The sequence below is a fragment of the Bubalus kerabau genome, chromosome 3 (assembly GCF_029407905.1).
Source record: "Bubalus kerabau isolate K-KA32 ecotype Philippines breed swamp buffalo chromosome 3, PCC_UOA_SB_1v2, whole genome shotgun sequence".
Lineage (NCBI taxonomy): Eukaryota > Metazoa > Chordata > Mammalia > Artiodactyla > Bovidae > Bubalus > Bubalus kerabau.
Window position 1 is genome coordinate 81,514,293 of NC_073626.1, and position 23,878 is coordinate 81,538,170.

The 23,878-nt window shown below is 43.9% G+C and overlaps 1 protein-coding gene across 7 annotated transcripts in view; it reads left to right on the plus strand.

Annotated features, from left to right (window-relative positions):
• Nucleotides 1-483: 483 nt before the first annotated feature.
• Nucleotides 484-23,878, plus strand: part of STK39 (serine/threonine kinase 39) — a 320,485-nt gene continuing 297,090 nt past the window's right edge. The window contains exons 1-2 of one of the 7 annotated variants that reach the window (XM_055572346.1): nt 489-779; nt 1,633-1,761. In XM_055572346.1, the coding sequence (XP_055428321.1) occupies nt 593-779; nt 1,633-1,761 (316 nt within the window). In that variant the 5' untranslated portion in view covers nt 489-592. Of the gene's footprint in view, nt 780-1,632; nt 1,762-3,570; nt 3,700-4,845; nt 4,989-8,737; nt 8,799-20,678; nt 20,817-23,878 lie in introns of those variants that run through there. The other 6 variants (XM_055572347.1, XM_055572348.1, XM_055572351.1 and 3 more) reach the window with 6 other exon arrangements.

The window sequence follows — 23,878 nt, forward strand, 5'->3', positions numbered from 1 at the left end:
TTTAACCGGCGCCCTACAAACGGCCGGCGTGTAGGTGGCTCACTCGCTAACTTGTAAATGAACTTCAGGTTCTCTTCACTTGGGGAGACTTTCTGAATCTGAGAACCTGGCGGCGGTTCAACGACCCCGCCCTCGGGGTCCCCAAAGGACATCTTCCGGAGAGCCCGATTGTCTGGGGCGAAGGCTCAGGGAAAGCAGGGAGTGAGGGGCGAGGGACGCGGGTCCCGAACGCCAGCCCAACCCGGCCTCGCTCTCCTCGTGGAAACTTCCCGGCAGCGAGTTAGGCGGGAGGGGCGGCGGGGCGGCGGTTCCCCTCGCGGAGGCAGAGAACTGCGCGCGCGAGGCTTGGGGCGCGCGGCGAGCGCGGCGACCGGGCCGCCTCCTCCCCTCCCCGCCTCCGCCGGCGCTGCCTCCTCCCTCCGCCCGGCTCGGCCTCCCTCGCTCCCTCCCCTCGTGGCTGGCTCCGGCGGCTGCGGCGGCGGGCGCGGAGGGCGTGCGCCGGCCGAGAGGTGTCGGTGGCGAGGGAAGGGAAGTTTCAAGTGGAAGGTCGTCCGCCGGCTGACGCGTCCTCCCGGTCTCCTCCGGCAGCATCATGGCGGAGCCGAGCGGCTCGCCCGTGCACGTCCAGCAGCCCCAGCAGGCGGCCCCGGTGACAGCGGCGGCCCCGGCGACAGCGACAGCAGCGCCGGCTCCGGTGGCTCCCGTGGCCACGGCTCCGCCCGCGCAGTCGATCGGCTGGCCCATCTGCAGGGACGCGTACGAGCTGCAGGAGGTTATCGGTCAGTGCGGCGGGCGCGGCGGGGCCGGTCCAGGCCGGGCGGGAGGCGCGGCAGGGTACGCGGGATGCTGGGCTTGTCTGCATGCACGCCCTGGAGGCAGAGCGGTCGGCTTCTGGGCCTACCGGCCTCAACAGTTTTTTTTTTTTTTTTTTTCATTCGTTCGGTGAGCGCGGGTGCTGCAGGAGGTGGCGCGGCGGATGTGACTCGCACTGCAGACGAGCCGCATGCTGCAAACTTTTATCTCCCCGATCGCTGGGGCAGCGGAGCTGGGGACCCGGCAACGCCGCCGCATCTCCCTCCTCCCGCGTGCCGGGCCCGCAGCCTGTGGTCGGTGGCCGCGCGAGCAGGCAGCCGCGGTCGGGGTGGGGTTGCGGGGGCGCCGCCCTGGTCTTCCAGCGCCCCCGCGCCGCGCCGGGGGGCCGCGTCCAGGGGGACTCAACCGGCGCAGCTGCGCCTCTGCTCTCTAGCTCCGCACCACTGCCTCCCATCAGCAACCTCTCGCCATGGGTAACCGGACTACGTAGGAGTTCCGGGGGCCCAGGTTCTTTCCTGAGGCCAGGGAGGATGCTGGCCTCCCTTCCTGACAGCCCCAGCTCCACGCCCGCCTTGCAGCCTGGCTTTTCGCGCCGCCCGGCGCGCCCGGGTACCCGCCTCTTGGTGCCCGGGTGCGCCGCCTGCTGCCCAGCCCGGTCGCCGGGAGAAAGAAGGCGCCCTGGCCTCCTGCCCCGTGTTGGGCCGATGCTTCCCCTCTGGTCCAGGGCCGAACTGCATGAGCGAAAGCCGAGGCTCTCGGTGACCTGCTGCTTGCCTGTCGGTGCCTTCTAGTTGGCTCACCAATATCCCCTTATCTTAGATTTTAAAAAACCTGGCAAAGTCGAATGGCAGGAAGCCGCCGTTACTTTTCCCTGGGCCAAGAACGTGAAGGACCAGATTTGTGTTGACCGTTGTTGGATCATCTCGTCTGAGAGGCTTGTTAAACCCAGTTAGGGCACTCTCCAGATAAAGTGGGCCCTCCTTATTGGCGGTGGGATGGGATGCTGCCTTCTCATATCTTGATGTTGAAGTACATGATGAAAAAGGAATTCAGGATATTTATTTTAAACTTTTCCCCCTTTTCACTGTAAAGAATGCGGCCCTCCCTCCCTTCCTTTAAAAAATTAAAACCGGTAATAAGAATTTCATTAGGTGTTTACCCTTTATCACCTGCTACTGTAGGAATGGAACATAGCATAGACTGAAATAAATAGACAAATGATGGGCAGAACAGTAACCTAGCATATGAAAGCAAAATTCTTCGAAAACCCAGGCCTTTTATAACTTTTTGCCAAAGACTCTCGTAGTATGTCTTCCTGTCCCTGCATGAATTATGTATCTTCAAGGGGGTTTTAAAGCCTGTTCAGTGAAAACTCCTTTCACTCGCTAGCTAAGCCCCTTCGTCTTCCCAGTTTTACCGTCTGCTCTCAACCTACTTGCCCCCGCCGATATTCTGATTGCACGGGTTGCACACTGAATAGTCAGCTGTCCTGGGATACACCTGGCCTTCCACTCCTTGCTGTCTTTCACAGGCTCTTCTCTAAGTGCCCATCTTTGTAGTTAATCTCACTCAGCTTGCGATGAATGTTCTTGAGACGCCTTTTGCTTCTTCCAAGGCAAAGTATGGTGGCTTTTTCTGCTCCTTTTTTTACACGGCTCACAGCATGTAATCCCATAGTTTTTATTTGCGCAACAAAATCTAAAGGCCTACTCTTTCCCAAGCATTGTGCTAGGTTTTTGCGTTTAGAAATGAATAAAATGGTCCTTGCCCTCAGGGCTTCCCAAGTTTAAGAAATTGATTCTATAGGATGTCACCAGTGAGTACTGGTGGAGCATAAAGGAGGGACTAACTGCTTGCTTGGAGAAATAAGGAAGCAGGGTATTCTGCAGAAGACATCTGAGCTGAATTTTGATGTCTGAATAAGTTTATAAGTTGCTTGATTATTTCCATTGCTGCTTTTCTTTGTCAGCTGTGAACTCCTTTAGGGTCTTATTTATCCCTCTGACTCCAGTACATAGGGATGGTCCATAAAAGTTAATTGATGGTAACCTGCCACATGTTTCCATAGGGTCTAGGACCAGCATTTACTTATAATCAATTTCTAGGCTTATTTTTGTCAATTATTAGGGTCAGTATGCAAGTTTGCAATATGGAAGACATATGCTTGTCTTTTGAAAGCAATGTTTTGAGTTGACCAGTTTTACGAACTGAAATGAATAAAATCTTAGTTTAATTAAAGAGAAGGGATTGATTTCAGGGCTTCTTTCTGCTTGCAGTAGCAGCATTGTTAATTACAGTTGGTCAATTGCATTTAAAAAAAATTTACCTAAGGAATTTTCCAGCAGAAATGCCTGCTTATTCTACGCTGATTTTTGTATATTCACACTGCAGGAAGAGTTTTCCTACATTTAAAATTATCTCATATTTTTCCAATTGAAAGAGATGGTCTGTGTGGTGGCCTTGTGATTGAAAAGTCACATTGCTGGAGTAGGGTTTTCCAAGGGCTTAATGTTGTAGGGAATTACACACCCATTTCCATTTAGTGTTTAATGCTAGTTAAGTAATGAGTGAACTTGCGGTTAAGCACTTCTGCTTAAACATTACACGCAGAAGTTTGTAGTTTAAACATGGAGCCAGTTTCAGTGTGAACGCAGGTGGACAGCCTTGGCCTCTTGGGGCCACAAGGCAGGTGACATATGATGGGACCCCAGCAGTGTGAACCGTGAGCAGGAGGAGGCTCAGATGTGCCTGAGCAGAAGGCCAGGGGAGGCCAGGTGTTTTAACTCTCCAGCGTGGCATGGAGCACTTTTTCTTCTTTTCCTTCTGGCAGAGGTTAGGGCCTCAAGATTAGGAGAGAAGAGGTTTACTGAAATCCAAACAAAGCAGGTTCAGTTGTTTGATTTCTGTTTTAGAAGAATAAACACAGGATTTTGCAAGTCTAAAAATAAACTTTTCTCTTTGTTATTTTGTTCTTGCGTGATAAAAGTTCAGTGGAGAATTTGTAATGGTAATCTGGTTCAAAAGGTTATGGGCAACCTGGAAATGATGCAAAATCTGTTGGAGAGAGGTTTATAGAGAGAGGTTAACTATGTTGTAAAATGATTAAATTCCTTGTTTTAGCCATCAGTAGATTTCAAATATTTCTGTCTCCTATGGAGAAGTAACTGCTCTTGGAAGGTGTTCTAGCCTGTTTAATACCCTTCAGCCTCATTAGTCTTTGTTCCTCACCACCCCCAACTACCCCCATCTCACTCTCCTCAGATTCTTTCTTTAGAAGTATATGGGGCACCCAAAGATATGCCAATTGAAAAATTAGTTTATTTGTTGGTGGTATTAGTATTATCACTTCAGTTTGCTAAACAAAGAACAAAAGATGAATCATGAAAATGTTGACTTGGGTATCCTTAATCGATTGAACAGCCTCAAGGAACTTTCCTGTCAAAAACTTGTAGTCAGTGCAGTATCAGTTTCTGTATTTGACTCAGATAATTTCAGCAGAGGCTGGAATCTTTGTTGGTTTTCCTGTGAAAAACACTAAATAGACTTAGGCCTCAGAACATGTTTGATTTTTCTTAGTTTTTTTGCAGTATGAGGCTTTCTGTAGTTTTGCACCTTATTTCTAAGCATTGCTTCACTTTCATCCTAGACAGTCACTTGGAATCATCCACAAGGGCCACCTACTTCATTTCTGGTCCTTGTCAACAAAAAGAATTTCGTTTCTAGTCTCCTAACTGTAGTTTGACAGAGGGCTTCTCCAGTACTCTGGTTTCTTTCTCTCCCAGGGGCTTTGTTTAACCATTCCCGTGCACTTCCCCAGGTTCAGGTAACAGGCAACTGGCCAGGTCTTTAAGCAGCAGCAGCCGAGAGCAATCCTGCTCTGTGCTCTCGGAAGTTCTGTGGAGCTCTACGGTTTAGGGTTTAGAACTGGTTTTATAGGTGTTTGAAGCATCATGAGGACGGTGGAGCTACACTGGGTCACACTTGTTTGCCGGGGACCTCAGAGGCATGGAGCACTGAGTGCCCGCATTCTGATCTCCCAGACTTATAAACCGGGCTGCTTTGCCACTGCTGTCAGTTGTTAATTTTTTTTTTTTTTTTAACTAAAAGAGTCTTGAGATGCTTAGCTTCGTGCAGGGGTTTCGGTTTTCATATCATGTCACTTTTTTTTCTTCTTGGTAAGGAGAATAATGTATATAGAACTCTCCTCGTGTTTTTTCATTATTGCGATGAAATATACGTAACATGAGATTTACTGTTATCTAAGTGTACATTTCAGCGGTGTTAATTACATTGACAGCAGAAATGCTTTTAAAAGTGCTGTTCAAACTAGCATGTACGAAAAATCTCTAGGTTAAGAGAAACGCATGGTAGAATTTCCATAGTATTTGCTTTATTTATGCATTGGATTTGTGACCAGTAACATGATTTCCTTCCATCTATTGTAGTCTCTTGTGTACCACATTTTTGATGGTGTGGAGAGTGACTTGAAACGTGGTGGGCTTTCCAGTCGGGCGGTCTGGTCTGTTTCATGGCCAGGCAATGGCAGTTGCTGGCCATGTGATTTCAAGCCAACTTGCTTAGAGGTGTCTGCACTTGGTATCCTCATTCAGGACCTGGAGATGGTAACAGTAGGGTTTGACTGCGGAGCACTTAGAACAGTGCCTGGCTCAGGGCGAGCTTTCCGGGAGTCTGAGCCCGCAACTGTTGCAGGCTGCGCCGGCTGATCAGATCCGTGTTACCGGGAGAGAATCCTGCCCAGACTCTGGAGCATCTTGGAGTTTCTCTGCCCAGGAGAGTTGGCTCTCGAGTCCCCGCCTTCCGGTGGGCGGCTGGCTGGGGAGCCCGAGGGCCCTGCGGGGAGGAAGCTGCAGAGACCTGTGGAATCGGACAGCTCAGGGTTTCGGGTGCCAGATGGCTCTTTGACAAGTGTTAAGGGCATCCTGCAGGAAGATTGGTGGAGGAAAGGCCCGGCTCAAAGGGCTTCATGAGCAACCTGCTCAGACTGCACTTTTCCCCCACCTCTGGAGGCTGCCGCGCTGGCAGGAAATGCTGCTGACTCAAAGAAATCATCCCTCTGTGCCCCAGCAAGGCAGAGGGCATTTGTCTGCAGATCAGGTCATCACTGTGGCTCCCCTGTCTCCTTCCTTGCCTCGCTGCCCTTCCCGCCACTTATAAATACTCTCAAGTCTCCCTCTTAACAGTTTCACAGCAAAGGAGAACAAAACAGAACACTTTCACTACTCCCTCCTCTAGCACCTGCCTTATCTCTTTCCTTCCCTTCCCAGTGGAGAACCTCCCTTCCACTGCTTACTTATATCTGGCCTCTACCCCCTTGCTAAGAAGCCAAAGTTGAAATCTCCATGATCACCATGGCTTTCTGTGACTGCAGCCAGTGACACCGCAGGGCTTCCCTCTCTCCCTCTCTCTGCAGGAGTTGACGCCACCTACCATTTCTCCTCCTACTTCCCTGACTGTGCCTGCTCCAGGATCCACTTCTCGGTGGCTCTGAGGCTTTAACCGCAGCCTAAAATGCCCAGGGCCTGCCTGGTCTTTGGACTGGTGTCAGAGCTCCCTTTCAAACGTCTTTTTGTAGATACTTCACAGAACCTCATACAGTGAAACTCACTAACCCTCCACCTTTGCTTCAGTCCTAATCCTGTTCCTTCTACATTCTCCATCTTCCTGAAGACCCTCGAGTATGAAGCAGAAACGTGCTGCTCATCCCACCCTTTCCTGGCTTCCTCCGTCTCCTGCATCTGATTGGTATTCAGCATTTTGGATCCTGTCTTTGAGGCTTCTCTCGTTCTTCCTCTTGGTCATCGTTGGTTCAGTTCAGGCCTCTCTCAGTTGTTACTTGAGTGACTGTAATCTCTTCATAACCATGTTTCTTGTCTGCAGCCTTGCTTCCAGCTCTAGTAAGCATTGCTACCAAAGTGATACCCAAATTTTTATCAGTTACCACCAGACTTAGACCTTTTTAAAAGTGGCTCTTCCATGATGCTCAGGATGAACTCCGAGCAGGTGTGTAAGGCCTTCTGGAATTGTCTTTTGCCTTCCATTCAGTGCCCCCCACCTTTGTCATTGCAGTTCTCAGGACAGACTCCCAGCCAGGGGGAATGTTTTACAGCTGCTGAAATGCTTCCTGCTTTCCCAGCCCCTTCGAGGCAAGTTTTCTCTCTGCCTGCAACACCATTCCACCTCTCTTCCATTGTCATATATTTAACGAAGAGCTCTGTCTCTCCTTTTAAGCATTACCTTTACTGAAGTATAATAGGCACACAGAAGAGTACATATCATAAATGTATACCTTGATGCGTGTTCATAAATGGAACCCACCCAGATCCAGGCTCCCCTTTAAGACCTGGAATAAATGGTTTCTGTTCACAGAAACAGTCCTCTGCCCCCAAATCTCCTTCCCCTCTGCCTCCTCTCTTGGCCCTTTCATCCCTGGTGATCCTCATACCCTTGCGGCTTATTGCCTCCTTGCCCATCCTGGCGCTAGATGTCACTCCTCCTTGAGGACAGGTCTTTGGCCTCCGCTCCCCATACCGCCCACTAAAGATTTGATAAATGTTTTCTGGGTGAAAGTCTGAATTTTAGGGATAAACACTCCCTGCCCCCCACCTTGGAAGAGGAACATCGCCTCACTTCTGAATATTAGCCTTCTTGGATCCTGAAGATTTAATCTTGCCTGTGGTTAATGATGATGCTCATTTCGCTGTGTTTGGGCCAGTCAGCTTAAAGGGCTCTGGAGAAATTAGCTCGTTAATCCTCCCAGATCAAGAGTAAGCACTTCGAGTACTTGCACCTGCCTGTGCTGGGCAGGTAGGCAGGCAGAGGCCTGGCTCTCCTGAGGTTATCGTTCTGCGAGGTGGCCTGTCTGGATTAGAGAATCCAGAGAGCAGTAACGGTGCCCTTTTAAAACAAAAACAAAAACAAAAACAAAAACAACTCGGGCATTGCAGAGCTGGGTGGGGAAGCCCTGGCACATCTCTGCTCTCAAACTTTCCTTTCTTGAGTGTACCCGTGACCTCTGGCTGTTTGTGTAGTTATATATAACCCAGCCTTGAAGCTCTATGGGGCTTCTTGCTGTGTAGAAATCAGGACTGTTGAAGATCAGGGATACAGGTGAAACACCGCAGCAGACTATCAGGACAGGTGGTTTTCAGAGGTTGTCACGAAGTCAGGAATTATATTTTTTAGACAAGGGACTGGGGGATGATAGGATTGGTGTGGTACATGCTGAGACTATGGAGCTAGGTCTTGTAAGCCCAAAGCAATCTAATCTGTGTTATAATTCCTCTGTGCTATATTTTTGGGAAAGTTATTTTTTTTTCCCCATTAAATGAAACTCTCCACATAATCAAGTGAAGTTTTACATTTTCCTCCAGGACAGTTTTGTTTAAATTATCCCCAAACAGCTCCAAGATGGCCGCAGTGATTCGAGTGCTTCAGGTGTTTCTTTTTCCAAATGTGCTGTTCATTGCAGTTCGGGCTATGAAAGAAGAATTGAGTATAGTAATTAAAAAGGCATTTTAGATTTGGGTTAACTGGGAAACAGAGGAGAAGAAGCAGTCCTTTAGAGAATGGATTGGCAAGCATGTAGTTCAGAATTGATTTAGAGAAACACTTTGGGAATCTGATGTGAGTAAATGCTGACGTGTTTCACGTTTCTTCTCATTTGCTGAACAGTTATTTGGGAATAAACTCTTGGACACTGAGGGATTAGATGAATTGATCTTTTAAACTAACTGCTTATTTTGATACATGGGAAAACATCTTTTTAAGATAGAACTTTAAACATCATTTTAAGATATTTTATTTTCAGACTTCTTTCAAGGAAGTGGCATTTAGTGTAAGTCAGAGGCCTAGTCCAGAGGGTGTTCATTCAGTTCTTCCCTTAGGTGGAAATGTGTACTCTGGTGACATTTATGGAGTTCCGGTTTCCAGCGTTAAGTCACTAATTTACCAGAAGAACTAGTATGGTAAGTAGACACTGATGACTTCCTCTCATGTGAAGGATAGATCTTCATTAGGGGAGTATTTGAGAAGCCAGCGACCTGTGACGATTTTGAGACTTCTCACAATGACTCTATTGATGGTTGAGATCCTAGAAGATTTATGATCGTTTTTGAACAGGTAGCATTAGTTTGTAGCAGGGTTTGTGATAAGGGGCATTCCAATTATGTTCTTTGCTGCTCTGTTTTGTTTGGGGGTTGAAAAGGATTAAACTCAGGGGTTGGTGCATTTGGTCTGCCTTGTGTTGTTGACATTTTACTTTGAATTATTTGGTCTGTCCTCCCTCCCTCCCTCCCTCTCTTGCTTCCTCCCTCCCTCGCTTCCTCCCTTCCTTTGAAACTGTCGGGTGTCGCCATCACCTTTCTCAGTTATGGGCTGACTCAAAGACGAAGAGGAAGAGAGTGCTCCAGGGGAGAAACCACAGGTTGGTTGGTGTTGTTCAGTCGCTCAGTCGTGTCCAACTCTTTGTAACCCTGTGGACTGCAGCATGCCAGGCTTCCCTGTCCTTCACTGTCTCTCGGAGTTTGCTCAGACTCATGTCCATTGAGTTGATGATGCCATCCAACCATCTCATCTTCTGCTGGGTCAGTGCTGGTTTATTAAGGTCAGTTCCTAAGAATTACCACATAAGAATACCAGGGAATAATGAAATTTAATTTTGGAGGAAACCAAAGAGAAAGTTCATTCCTGTTCCTTTGTTTCTACAAGTGAAGAGTCTCGCAGCCTGCCTGAAAGTAATTTGCCTGTGGTCCAGAAGTTCTTAGAATCTCAGGCCATTTCTTCCTATTCAGTTCAGTATTTTCTTCCACTTACATCACATTGATCCCTCATTGGTGGGAAGGAGGAAGTTAGAGATATTATTGACTCAGTGAATTTTATACCTACCATTTTAATAAAGTACATATATAATTTATCTGGGAACATATTTACCATATAGATGTTATAGTAAAAATCTTATGCATTGCATTGTTGCTGCTGCTGCTAAGTCACTTCAGTCGTGTCCGACTCTGTGCGACCCCATAGACGGCAGCCCACCAGGCTCCCCCGTCCCTGGGATTCTCCAGGCAAGAACACTGGAGTGGGTTGCCATTTCCTTCTCCAATGCATGAAAGTGAAGAGTGAAAGTGAACTAGGTCAGTCGTGTCCGACTCATAGCGACCCCATGGACTGCAGCCCACCAGGCTCCTCCATCCATGGGATTTTCCAGGCAAGAGTACTGGAGTGGGGTGCCATTGCCTTCTCCGATGTATTGCATTAGAGGGGATCAAATGATCTCTATATGTATTTCTTTCTTCACCAGGGCATATTTATTTAACATGTAAATGAAGGTGATATATAAACATAAAATAGTTTCAACCATCATCTTTTGCCTGGGTTGTTGGAGTACATTATATTTTTAATGATTGGTTAGAACCTGTTAGTGACATGGAAAGGTGTGAGAGTGTGTATGTCTCTGTGTGTTGGCAAATAAGAGGTTGAGGAGCAGCAAGTAGATGTATTGATCCTTCAGGGCTCATCATTCGCTGGAGCAGAGCTTCTGCAGGGCAGCTTCCCTGCTGCCAGGCTCATAACTTTATTACAATCAGCAGCAACAACATTCCCAGCAGTGTCTACTTTGGAACCGTCCCCTATGGTAACCACTAGCCACATGTGGCTATTTCAATTCGAATAATTAAAATTAAATAAATTTTCTGGGTGGCAAGGGATGAAGAGGCTGAGCATAGAGGATGTTTAGGATGGTGAATCTGCTCCGTGTGATACCATAATGATGGATCCATGTCATTATACATTTGTCCAGACCTATGTGCAAAAAAGCAAAATGGCTGTCTGGGGAGGCCTTACAAATAGCTGTGAAAAGAAGAGAAGCGAAAAGCAAAGGAGAAAAGGAAAGATATAAGCATCTGAATGCAGAGTTCCAAAGAATAGCAAGAAGAGATAAGAAAGCCTTCCTCAGTGATCAATGCAAAGAAATAGAGGAAAACAACAGAATGGGAAAGACTAGAGATCTCTTCAAGAAAATTAGAGATTCCAAGGGAACATTTCATGCAAAGATGGGCTTGATAAAAGACAGAAATGGTTTGGACCTAACAGAAGCAGAAGATATTAAGAAGAGGTGTCAAGAATACACAGAAGAACTGTACAAAAAGATCTTCATGACCAAGATAATCATGATGGTGTGATCACTGACCTAGAGCCAGACATCCTGGAATGTGAAGTCAAGTAGGCCTTAGAAAGCATCACTATGAACAAAGCTAGTGGAGGTGATGGAATCCCAGTTGAGTTATTTCAAATCCTAAAAGATGATGCTGTGAAAGTGCTGCACTCAATATGCCAGCAAATCTGGAAGACTCAGCAGTGGCCACAGGACTGGAAAAGGTCAGTTTTCATTCCAATCCCAAAGAAAGGCAATGCCAAAGAATGCTCAAACTACCGCACAATTGCACTCACCTCACACGCTAGTAAAGTAATGCTCAAAATTCTCCAAGCCAGGCTTCAGCAATATGTGAACCATGAACTTCCAGAATGTCAAGCTGGTTTTAGAAAAGGCAGAGGAACCAGAGATCAAATTGCCAACATCCACTGGATCATGGAAAAAGCAAGAGAGTTCCAGAAAAACATCTATCTCTGCTTTATTGACTATGCCAAAGCTTTTGACTGTGTGCATCACAATAAACTGTGGAAAATTCGGAAAGAGATGGGAATTCCAGACCACCTGACCTGCCTCTTGAGGAATTCGTATGCAGGTCAGGAAGCAACAGTTAGAACTGGACATGGAACAACAGACTGGTTCCAAATAGGAAAAGGAGTACGTCAAGGCTGTATATTGTCACCCTGCTTATTTAACTTATATACAGAGTACATCATGAGAAACACTGGGCTGGAAGAACCACAAGCTGGAATTAAGATTGCTGGGAGAAATATCAATAACCTCAGATATGCAGATGATACCACCCTTATGGCAGAAAGTGAAGAGGAACTAAAGAGCCTCTTGATGAAAAGGAAAGAGGAGAGTGAAAAAGTTGGCTTAAAGCTCAACATTCAGAAAACGAAGATCATGGCATCTGGTCCCATCATTTCATGGCAAATAGATGGGGAAACAGAGAAAACAGTGTCAGACTTTATTTTTCTGGGCTCCAAAATCACTGCAGATGGTGATTGCAGCCATGAAATTAAAAGACACTTACTCCTTGGAAGGAAAGTTATGACCAATCTAGAGAGCATATTCAAAAGCAGAGACATTACTTTGCCAACAAAGGTCTAGTCAAGGCTATGGTTTTTCCTGTGGTCAATTATGGATGTGAGAGTTGGACTGTGAAGAAAGCTGAGCGCCGAAGAATTGATGCTTTTGAACTGTGGTGTTGGAGAAGACTGTTGAGAGTCCGTTGGACTGCAAGGAGGTCCATCCTGTCCATTCTGAAGGAGATCAGCCCTGGGATTTCTTTGGAGGGAATGATGCTAAAGCTGAAACTCCAGTACTTTGGCCACCTCATGTGAAGAGTTGACTCATTGGAAAAGACCCTGATGTTGGGAGGGATTGGGGGTAGGAGGAGAAGGGGACGACAGAGGATGAGATGGCTGGATGGCATCACTGACTCAATGGACATGGGTTTGGTTGGACTCCAGGAGTTGGTGATGGACAGGGAGGCCTGGTGTGCTGCAATTCATGGGATTGCAAAGAGTCGGACACGACTGAGCAACTGCACTGAAGTGATAGAATGTATAGCAAAGAGAGTGAGCCCTAATGTAAACTGTGGACTTTGAATGATAAGGATGTATTAATGTAAGTTCATCAGTTGTAGCAAATGTACCACTCGGTCAGGGGATGTTGATAATGGGGGACGCTGTGCACATGGAGGAAGGGACAGGGGGTATACAGGGAAAATTCTGCCTTCCTCTCAATTTTGCTGTGACCCTAAAACTGCTTTAAAAATAAAATCTTTAAAAATAAAGTAAAATACAGTTCTATAGTGACACTTGCCACATTTTAATCAGTAACCACCTGTGACTAGTGCAGCTGAGGAACTGTATTTTATTTAGTTCCTTTCAGGTCTATAAAACCTGCACAGTCCAGTGAAGTGGGCTTCCCGGGTGGCTTAGTGGTAAAGAACCCGCCTGCCAATGCAGGAGATGCAGGTTTGATCCCTGAGTCGGGGAGATCCTCTGGAGAAGGAAATGGCAATGCACTCCAGTATTCTTGCCTGGAAAATCCATGGACAGAGGAGCCTGGTGGGCTACAGTCCACAGGGTCTCAAAGTGTCAGGCACGACTTAGCCACTAAACAAATCCAGTAAAGTACCTTTTGGATTGTGCAGATACAGACTATTTCCATGACCACAAACTGGACGGTGCTGGATGGTAATTTCTCAGAAATGTTCAAAAACTGACTAAATATTATGTTGGCTGTAAATATTCTGAGGCCACCTCCTGCTGGCACACAAAGCATTGCCATTGACCTAGAAGTATGAAAGGAGACAGACAATGCTAACCTCAGTTAAAATAATTTTTTTTTACTATATGCTCTATTAGAAAGCTGCTGCTGCTGCCAAGTCGCTTCAGTCGTGTCCGACTCTGTGTGACCCTATAGACGGCAGCCCACCAGGCTCCACCATCCCTGGGATTCTCCAGGCAAGAACACTGGAGCAGGTTGCCATTTCCTTCTCCAATGCATGAAAGTGAAAAGTGAAAGTGAAGTCGCTCACTCGTGTCCGACTCTTAGCGACCCCATGGACTGCAGCCTACCAGGCTCCTCCACCCATGGGATTTTCCAGGCAAGAGTACTGGAGTGGGGTGCCATTGCCTTCTCCATTGGTTGTTATTTCAGAACAACAGTTACTCTTTTTTGTGTGTGGTGGAGCAGATCCCCCCATTGACGCAGGAAGATAGTTTTGAAGTTTGAATTTTATCTTACCCACTTAACTCTTTTAGGATGTTCTTGTGATTACTGTAAACACAGAATCCTCCCAAATGAAATCCAGTATTTTTAGAAGTATCAAAATGTTACATTTCCTCAAGAGATCTCTTCAGAGTCTTGGGGTTGAATGCCATAGACAGAATCACTTCAGTTTATCTTCTTTTAGGTAATGAAGTAAGAAAGAACTGAGTAAATAGTTTTTTTTGGTGAAATTAACAAAGACGTTGTGAAGTTAACTCCACTTACAAAAAATGATAGCTATATCAGTTTTAGTTACTTCAATGGCGAGTCTGAATCATGGCCCTTTTTTTTTCCCTTGGCTTTAAAACATTTTGGTAGTTGAGTGATTAAAGGATTTAATGGTTTTATCTAAGTTTTATACCACAAAGCAAATAAAACATCCAGTATTGAAGTCAGAACCTTAATAGAAATTCAAAGTCAATCACCACTGTTTGGGTAGGACACCTGCTTTATTAGGAGAGGGAATTAATGACTGAGGGGTGAAGAAAGTATCTGTGTAGGGAGATTAACTGGGTTTAATTTGGGGCAGTTCAGGAATGGTTTGTACTTTATCACCTTTAGTGTCCCTAGGGTGGCCGGGACAATCACAGAGAATGTTTTACTATGTAATCCTTTTTTATTTCTTTCCTTGTAGATGCCCTTTCCAGTTTCTGGAGTCCTAAATCCAGTGCCTGACCTTCATTCAGCAAGGGCTGTTGTGGAAACATTTTTAATGTAGCACCTTTCCTGGGCATATGGGTGGCTGAAATAGAAGGAGGGGAAGTGTCTCTGTGTATTTTCAAATTTTGATCATTGGGGCAAATTTAAGAATAGTGATCTTTTTGGCACAGATTTTTTTTAAAGTCAAGATCAGGACTAAATTGTTTATCTTTACTAAGATAAATGCTCTTTGGTTGTTTAAAAAGTGACAATCTCTGGGGCGGAGAGAGAACGAACCTCTTAGTTCATCTGTAGCCATCTTCCCAGTTGTTTCCATAGAAGCAGCAAGGCTTTTTAAAGGCTATAATTTTACATCCTACACTTTAGAGCCCTCTAGAAATAGACAAATGGGCAGCTTTGTAGCTTATATATTTGCTTATGTAGTCTTTAAAGGCAAAGAGAGTAACTGCCGTGCAGTCATTGGGATAGGGAGAAGTTGCAGTCAGGCGCTTGTTTGGCTTCGCTTACAGGGGACGGTCCATTTAGGCTGTTGTATTAAGAGTGACATTGTTGGGAGTTCCCTGGTAGCCTCATGGTTGGGACTCTGCGTTTTCACCGCTATCGCCCAGGTTCAACCCCTGATTGGGAAGATCCTGTACACTGTGTGTCTTGGCAAAAAGAAAAAAAAATTGACATTGTTTTCAGCTGTATGTAGCTGTTTAAAAATGAAATATTCTCTTGGAGCTATTATACTTGAAAGAAAAGGAATGACAAAAATGTGAAAGGGTGATATTTATGAGGTCTGACCAACTTTAAAATTAATTGTATCAGAACTGATACACACAAAAAGTAGTTTCCTTCAAGGGGACATAGTGGGATGGGGTCCACTTTTTGTTTATAGCCATCTTTTATTTTTAAATTCAAAAATTACCCATTTCCATCAGGCCTCATGTGAAGAAAGAAGACTGATTTTCTGATGTGACATTAATTTGCTCTTAAGGTCTTTCCTAGGCTGTTTTTAGCAGTTTGCAGCCTGATCAGAATCGTTATTTAACCTTACAAAATAACCTAGCCTTCACAGTGCTTTTAGTTGTTTAAAGGCAGTTTTGTTTACTATTATTTTTTAATAGATTCTGCACCACTACTTCATAGAAATAATGAGATTATCCAGGACTGTGGTTTGCCATTACAATGAGCTGTTTGTCTAGAAGCAGGAGTAGCAATAGCAAAAGCTGAGGGCCTGAGAGGATGCGTCATACAGTGGGGAGGAGGGTGGGTTGTGAGATTCCAAAACCAGATCTGTAAAGCCAGAGGCAAGATGGCATCATTGGAAGGCAAAGACTAGCACAGGCAGCAAAAGACCTCAGACCCAGGCAGGAGTGGATAAAATGGAGAATAAGAACGCAGGGGACTGTTCAGGTTCACAGGGGTTCAGCAAGGGACCAAGGCAAGTGGGGACAATGTAACTTTTCCCAGAAAGTTTCAGTGGATGTATCTTGCTGGGCTGGGCACCGCATTTGAAGCTCTGCCTTCAAGGGTGTCTCTGACCATCAGAAAGGCTCAGTTCTCCAGGTGTGGATTCTCGCGGTCTCTGCATCCGTTGTGTATAACTGTGTAACAAACCATCCCAAAACTTAATGTCTTAAAATAATGACCTTTTTATTTGCTTACAATTCCATGGATTGGCCATTTGGGCTGCACTGGGCCGTTCTGCTGGTCTCACCTAGGGATAGTCCGTGGCTGGCTGGTCTGGGGCTACCTATTTTAAGATGGCCTCATTGTGTGTGTTGTGGTTGGTGCCAGTGGGTGGCTGGCCCTCTCTTTCCGTTGAGTCCTTCCCAAGGAAGTCCACCTGTACTTCATCCCTTGGCTGTAGTTGCTTTCCAGGATTGCTGGAGTGGAGCTGCAGGGGCCTTGAGGCTTAGGCTTAGTGGTCACGAAGCGTCATGGTGCCTCTTTCAGTTGATCAGAGCACATCACAGGGCTAGCTTAGACTCAGGCCAGAGGGAGGTTGATTTCCCTGCTTGCTGGGAAGAATGGTTAAATCACATTGCAAAAGGAACATGTGTATGGAGATGGGAGGAATTCTTATTGCCATCTTTTGTAAATTGTCTACCACAACAGCTTTATTTAGCTCAAGGGTGATGAATGCACAGTGTTTGTCAATCATTGAACATTTGTTTTTTACTTGTGATTGGGGAGCTAATTACCTGACTACCTTCCCCCTGGTGGTTCTAGTGTGGTTGACTACAGGTTTCATAAGCTAATATGTTGTATGAACCATCCATCAGATTCATTTTGGCAAGAAGAGTGGCTTTAGAAATGTATAACTTGCTAAGAAATCTAAACATATCTATTCTAATGTAACATTTGAAGGGCAGAGGGTTAAGTACGTGTGTGTGTGCGCGCAATGCTGATCCTTTTTTAGCCTTCAGGTATTTTATTCCAGACTGACCTTCTTAAAACTCAGCAGCACCACATTAAAAATATAGATTGTTTGCATGCATATGTAATTATTTCTCCTGCCATGTAGAAGTCAGTGAAGTAGGTCTGTCACAGCTCTAAAAATAATGTTTTCTCTGTATCACTCAGTTTAAAGGTAGATTGTTGCCTAGACAATCATGAAAGTTTCTTTACTTTGAAGTCAATCCAGTGATATTGTACTCCCTGTTTTATAAATCAGTTTTCAGAAAAGAATTGCCAGCCTATTAGGATAAAAATATTAGAAACCCATTAATAGTTATCAACAGAATTTGCCCACTTTCTTTAGTTTATCATATACTAATAGAAATCATAGAAGGATGGGAGGTATGCATGTATACCATTTATTAAATTGAAAAGTCTTTCTGGTAAAAGCCCTTGTCATAAGATATTATATGCTTTTAGATGTGGAAAGAGGGCTGGTGTTATCTTTTTAGGTATTTAAATATTAAGTGGCTTGCTGTTCATTCCAAAGGGGTGACAGATCTGTACTGGATAAGATATGTGGAAATGTGGCTGGTTCACACCCTTTTCTCATTAGAAGAGGATATTACCTAGACCTCTGAGTTACAAAACAACAACAACAAACCTCCAATTTTATTTATTTTAAAGTTCCCAAATATCATGTAAGTAATAATAGATGGTCATTATAGAAAGTTTGGATAATACAAGTGGGTGGAAAGGCGGAAAAATCACCAATTACATAATGGCCCAGAAGTAGATGCTGTTTGAATTTTGCCATAGGAGTGTAAGTTTAAATGGGACAGGACTGTAGATAAAAAGCATAAATTGATGTTTTTGGAAATTGATACATTTTCGCATTGCCAGTACTTTCACACTCTGTTTGGAGAAAGAAAAATAAACTAGTCTTAGATTAATACCTGCTTGGCAAAAGTGATTTGTTTCTTGAGAATCTGGTACATACAGAGAGTCAAACGTGAAACTTTGGAACTTTCCAGGTGGCTCTGTGGTAAAGAATCAGCCTGCCAATGCAGGAGACGTGGGTTTGATCCCTGGGTCAGGAAGGTCCCCTGGAGAAGGAAATGGCAACCCGCTCCAGTATTCTTGCTTGGGAGATTCTCTGGACAGAGGAGCCTGGTGGGCGACAGTTCATGGGGTCACAAAGAGCTGGACATGACAGAGCACACGTGCGTGCACAAGAGTCAAACATACTTGATGATTACTGGACAGAAAACATGTGTGTATTTTTCTCACTTACGTATTCTCAGAATGCATTTACAATCTAGTCTTAACGTCTTTGTTACAGTTTGTTTCTTTGAAGTATCTGTTCTGCTTTGTCTTTGTCCTCTGGGTGTTATGGATCACCTTATTCTGGTATCTGGTACTTGTCCGATGGAAAGTGAAAACATTTTACAGAGAGTTCTGGGACAGAGGGAAGTTAAGAGTAAGTAACTTTCCTGTTGTTTGTGGGTGTGTTTGAGCACAGTAATGATTTTGAGATTTCACATTGACTTTTCATATCAACCCTTGAACTGGCAGTGAGAATTTTCTAGATTGGTTAAATACCTTTTTGTAGAACTAGCTTTTTGATTTCAGGGATATATGGGAGAAATGAATCTCTAGGAATTTAATTTAATGATCTGAAGGTTGAGTGTTTTGGTCTTTTAAGTCTGGATTTCATAGCATTTTGAACAAAAGGATGAAATCCCCATTGGCACTTTTTATTTTGTTTAAAAAGTTTTAAAATTACAAAGATACAATGAATACTTAGGTGTCATGCTGGTGAAAAATAACAGCCCTCAGTTTCATTTCCCAGCCATAGCCTGTATGGTCAGTGTGATGTGTATCCTTCCACATTGTTTTCCTGTGTATAAATATACACATCGATTTTTTTCTCAAATGTAAATATTATACATGAAATGTGGTAACTGTGCATCGTATTCTACAACTTACAGACTTTACTTCTACAAATAATATATATTACATGTATATTTTACTTGCATGTATTTTTATATGTATTGGAAGGAATGATGCTGAAGCTGAAACTCCAGTACTTTGGCCACTTCATGTGAAGAGTTGACTCAGTGGAAAAGACTCTGATGCTGGGAGGGATTGGGGGCAGGAGGAGAAGGGGACGACAGAGGATGAGATGGCTGGATGGCATCACTGACTTGATGGACGTGAGTCTGAGTGAACTCCAGGAGTTGGTGATGGACAGGGAGGTCCGGCGTGCTGCGATTCATGGGGTCACAAAGAGTCAGACACGACTGAGCGACTGAACTGAACTGACTGATAGTAAAATATTATAAATGTTCACAGCTTTCATTCTAGGTCATTTCTTACAGATCCACTTCACTTTAAAACATGCCAATTTATTTCTGTTTGGGGTCCATTTCTATTATAACCAGTCCTTTAACAGTTAACTCATTGGTTGTCTCCAGGGGTCTGTATTTCTGTAGATGGAGATCCATAAGTGGGACTGCAGGGACTTGTGGCATTGCATTTGTACTTCTGATAGATACCATGAAAATTTTCTCCACTTGTTATGTTAATTAACTGCCCTCTTAGTTGCTTCCATTTCTGGTCTTAAAGATAAAAGAATGTTAGACCCAGAAGGCAGTGGCACCCCACTCCAGTACTCTTGCCTGGAAAATCCCATGGACAGAGGAACCTGGTAGGCTGCAGTCCATGGGGTTGCTAGGAGTCGGACACGACTGAGCAACTTCACTTTCACTTTTCACTTTTGTGCATTGGAGAAGGAAATGGCAACCCACTCCAGTGTTCTTGCCTGGAGAATCCCAGGGATGGGGGAGCCTGGTGGGCTGCCATCTATGGGGTCACACAGAGTCAGACATGACTGAGGCGACTTAGCAGCAGCAGCAGCAGCAGCAGCATCTTGCCTTATTTCCTACTTGACTGAGACCTACAATATCTAAGATCTGGAGGAGAAAATGGTGGATGGAGGGATGGGGTAGTGATGGGTTGAAAAGAGGAAAATTATCACCCAAGTTTAAGAAATCAAAGTTGCTTCACTTTATTAACTAAAAAAGTGAGATGTTGTGAAGTGTGTTACTATGGACAAATTTATGGAAAGAATTTCAGAATTGGTAAAAAGTCTGGGCTATACTGTGTAACTAAATTGATTAACATATCCTTTTGGTTAGAAGGACTGGGGACTCGTTAAAATTACTCCCACATTACAGGGCATTCTTTATAAAAGTAGATATGGGAATGGGGAGATAGGAGTCTCATCCATCATCCCAGGTTTTGCCCAGGAAAAACTGAGCCTCTAGGTCTTGGGGGATTGCAGTCAAGCATGTTCTCATGAACCCTGGAAGTGGACAAGACCTTAGCAGCAGGAATTTTGGGATTCCCCAATTCCAGATCCTCTAACCTTGGTGTGACGTAGCCCGTCAGTAAGCGTGTGCTTTTGCTTGTGTTTACCTGCTCCTCTGGGCTTCCCACGTGGCTCAATGGTAAAGAATACGCCTGCCAATGCTAGACATGTGGGTTTAATCCCTGGATCGGGAAGATCCCCTGGAGAAGGAAATGGCAACCCACTCCAGTATTCTTGCCTGGACAAGAATCCCAATGGGCAGAAGAGCCAGGTGGGCTACAGTCCCCAGGGTCACAAAGAGTGAGACACGACTTAGCAAGTAAAACAACTGCCTTCTCCTACCTTCTGCTGAGTCAGGATTTTGGCTCATTCATAACCCTTATGGCTCTTTCAGCTTCTCTTTTCCTCTTTAGCCATAGCTTTGGCTACTAACTGCCGGATTCTCTGGTTCTCAATTTTAATCCCAAAGGTTGAGAATCCAAATTTTACCTAGTGGCTGCATAGGACATCTCCCAGCCTATAAACTGCTGCCTTAAACTCAGGCGCCCTCCGCAGGTACGGGTGTAGCATCTCGAGCTCCCTCCTGGGAAGAAAACTTGGATGTGGCTGGAACCTATGTAACATTACTCCTAGGTAAGTAACCAGTCTAGTATGTAATCCTTAGTAATGCACTTTTTTTGTTGTTGTTAAAAAATATATACTTTATGGTGTGCTTTAAAAGCAGTTTATTCATTTAAGTCAGTAAATACTTCCCTGGGATGCAGCCTTCCTTTTTCCATATGGAACGTAAGTTGGGAAAGTTTCTGCCCTGTCTTAGTTGTAAATTGTCTTCAGTTCTGAAATATTGATGCCTGGATCATGAGATACGGTCTTGCCTTTTCTGCCAACTTGAAAGTGCTGTGAAATAGTTCATCTTGTTTATGTAATGATGGTGAAGTTATGAAAAATATACCTGGAACCTGAAACTCCTGGAATAGCTCATTTTCCTATGTGAATAGTTTAATCTTAACTGTATCTTTTCTGCACACATTGGGAAGAGTGTCTGGTCCTTCTTAATTTCATTAGGTGTTTGGTGCTCCAGTGTTTCAAAGGTGACCAGATATTAATAGTTCTGGAAGGTTTCTCTAAGCCACTCTGTCTACTTCCTAAGAGTCACTATTTATTATCTACCCACACCTTCTTTTCCTTGTTTTCTTCCCTCCTTGACCCCAGTTTCCTTCTCTTTCAAGTAAAGGCTGGCAGGCTGAACATTTCAGTAACTGTTGAATGCCTGGGTCCTTAATTTGGTGCCCGTGTCTCCCAGTCCTCGAAGAGCAGTTTCCCTGTTACTTTTAAAAATCAGAACCATGCTCATAAAATGCCATCTTAGTTTGCCCTCAGACCACTTGAAATGTAATCTGATTTGCAAGGCAGCACTTAAGCTCCTGTTTGATTATCATTTTGTAGGAATTTTTGTTGGGTCAGAGAAAGACGAACAACATATTTGCCTTTGGAAAAGACAGCCAAGTGGTTTTCTTTCATTTGGGGATGTTTCTTCTGGTGGTCTTGAATTCTGTGTTTTAATCTGCTTTTAAAAATGCCTTTTAGCACATAAGCAAAATTAAACATTATTTTATTACAGTATGCACAATACTCTTTATTATTTAGGAGAAAAATCTTTTAAATACTTTCTGGTAAGGCCATGTGTAATTTAAAGCTTGCATTTTGACAGCCTGGTCTTAGCTGATAGGCATGCTAATCTGTATTTGATTGCTTTGGTGGGGAGCTGGAAATCACCCAGTACCTGGCTTTAGAGTACGTTTATAAATGTGCTTTCTTTGGGTTTTCATTTTGTGAAACAATAAAGTGGATTTTCGTACATGTTTTATTATATTTGACTGTTCATCTGATTACTGGATTAAAAAAAAAAGTTTAGCTATCTTTCCTTTTGGTGACATGTCCCATTGTTTATTTTTTTTTTTGATGCTCGTGTATGTAGTGTATGTGTAGAGGCCTTTTATCAGTTACTTTGCAGCAAGATAGTGCTTAGGAAAATGGACTTGGTGTGTGTGTTTTAAGAATTTCCCATTCTTTTCTATTTTGGTTTAGTTTTTTATTACATTCTTTTCATTCTCCTTTGAAAGCACCAAAGCTTGGCATAAGTACAGTTATGTATAGAATAGGTGACTGTATCACTTTCTTTCTTCATATGTGTGTAAAATAACAAAACTTACATATGACCAAAGAAAAATTAGGGGTAATAAAAGTTACTTGAGTCTTGAGGGAGAATTTTATTTTATACTCTGTGAGATACAGTTATCTTTGGAAAAAAATATTGAAAATTAAAATTCTGGGAGATTTTAAAATTTTCTCTATACCATGAAGACTTAAGTACTTGTAAAAGTGATTCAAGTCAATGGGATGATTTTGATACCAATCTGTGGAGCACCCCTTGTGTGCTGAGGACTGGACCAAGTACTTTATGTGCTTTATATTGTATCTTTAGCTTATTCCTGCCAGGATTGGTATAATTATCCCAATTTTACAAATAGGAAGCAGAGGCTTGGGTGATCGCATCACCTTTTGAAGATCACACCGCTGGATCTGAACCCAGTGACATCTGGTTGCAGAGTCTCCGCTTTTTCCAGGGTTCCCTTTGCCTCCTCAGCTTTTGTTGTGTCGTCTGCCTTTAGGATTTTCAAACTATCATGACAAGGAGTTAACTTCCAGAAGAAAGGTCCGTACTTTAGAAGCAACATCACGTGACATTAGAGCTAGAACTTGCACATTACGCCAACTTGGCTTGGATCTCATTGGCATCATTTACCAAGTTTGAGACTGCGAGCCAGTGTCTGGGCCTTATTGGGCTTCACAGTGTTTCATCATCCAAATCGAGACCATCATATTGGCTTTGCAGGATAATATAATGCATAATGAGGCTTCCCAGGTGGTTCAGTGGTAAAGGATTTGCTTGCAATGCCCGACATGCTGGTTCAGTCCCTGTGTTGGGAAGATCCCCTGAAGAAGGAAATGGCAGCCCATTCCCGTATTCTTGCCTGGGAAATCCCATGGACAGAGAAGCCTGGTGGGCTACAGTCCATGGGGTCGTGAAAGAGTCAGATACACCTTAGCAACTAAACCACAACAACAATAAGAATGCATAATAAGTAATATAATAATAAAGGTGATTATAATAGTGACAGTTAGCACTGAGGAGCTATTATGTCAACCCCTGATATAATACTTTTCATGGTCCATGTAATCTTCACATTAGCCCAGTGAGGCAGCTTCAGTTACCCTTGTTTGACATAGAAAGTTGTCAGTATGTGAAGACTGTTTTTATTATTTATATTTTCTTTTTTTAGAAAAACTTTTTATTGGAGTATACTTGCTTTACAATGCTGTGTTAGTTTCAGGTATACAGCAATATTATTTATATTTTCCATACCAGTTACCCTTCCATTGATATGGATAATTGAGTATCCAATGACTTAGAAAATCCACTGCCATTTAGTAAACTTTAATATTCATTAAAATAATCATTAAAATAGATCTCGTGATTTTATCAAGCCCTTATTTATCAAGCCTTTTATTCTAGTAGTAGCTGTTTCATATATAACAAATGTTTTAATAGATTTCTTTCTTTGTCATACAAAGTACCCCAAAATTCAGTCAGTGACTATTTGCGTAAAGCAGCAGTTCTCATGGCCTGTCAT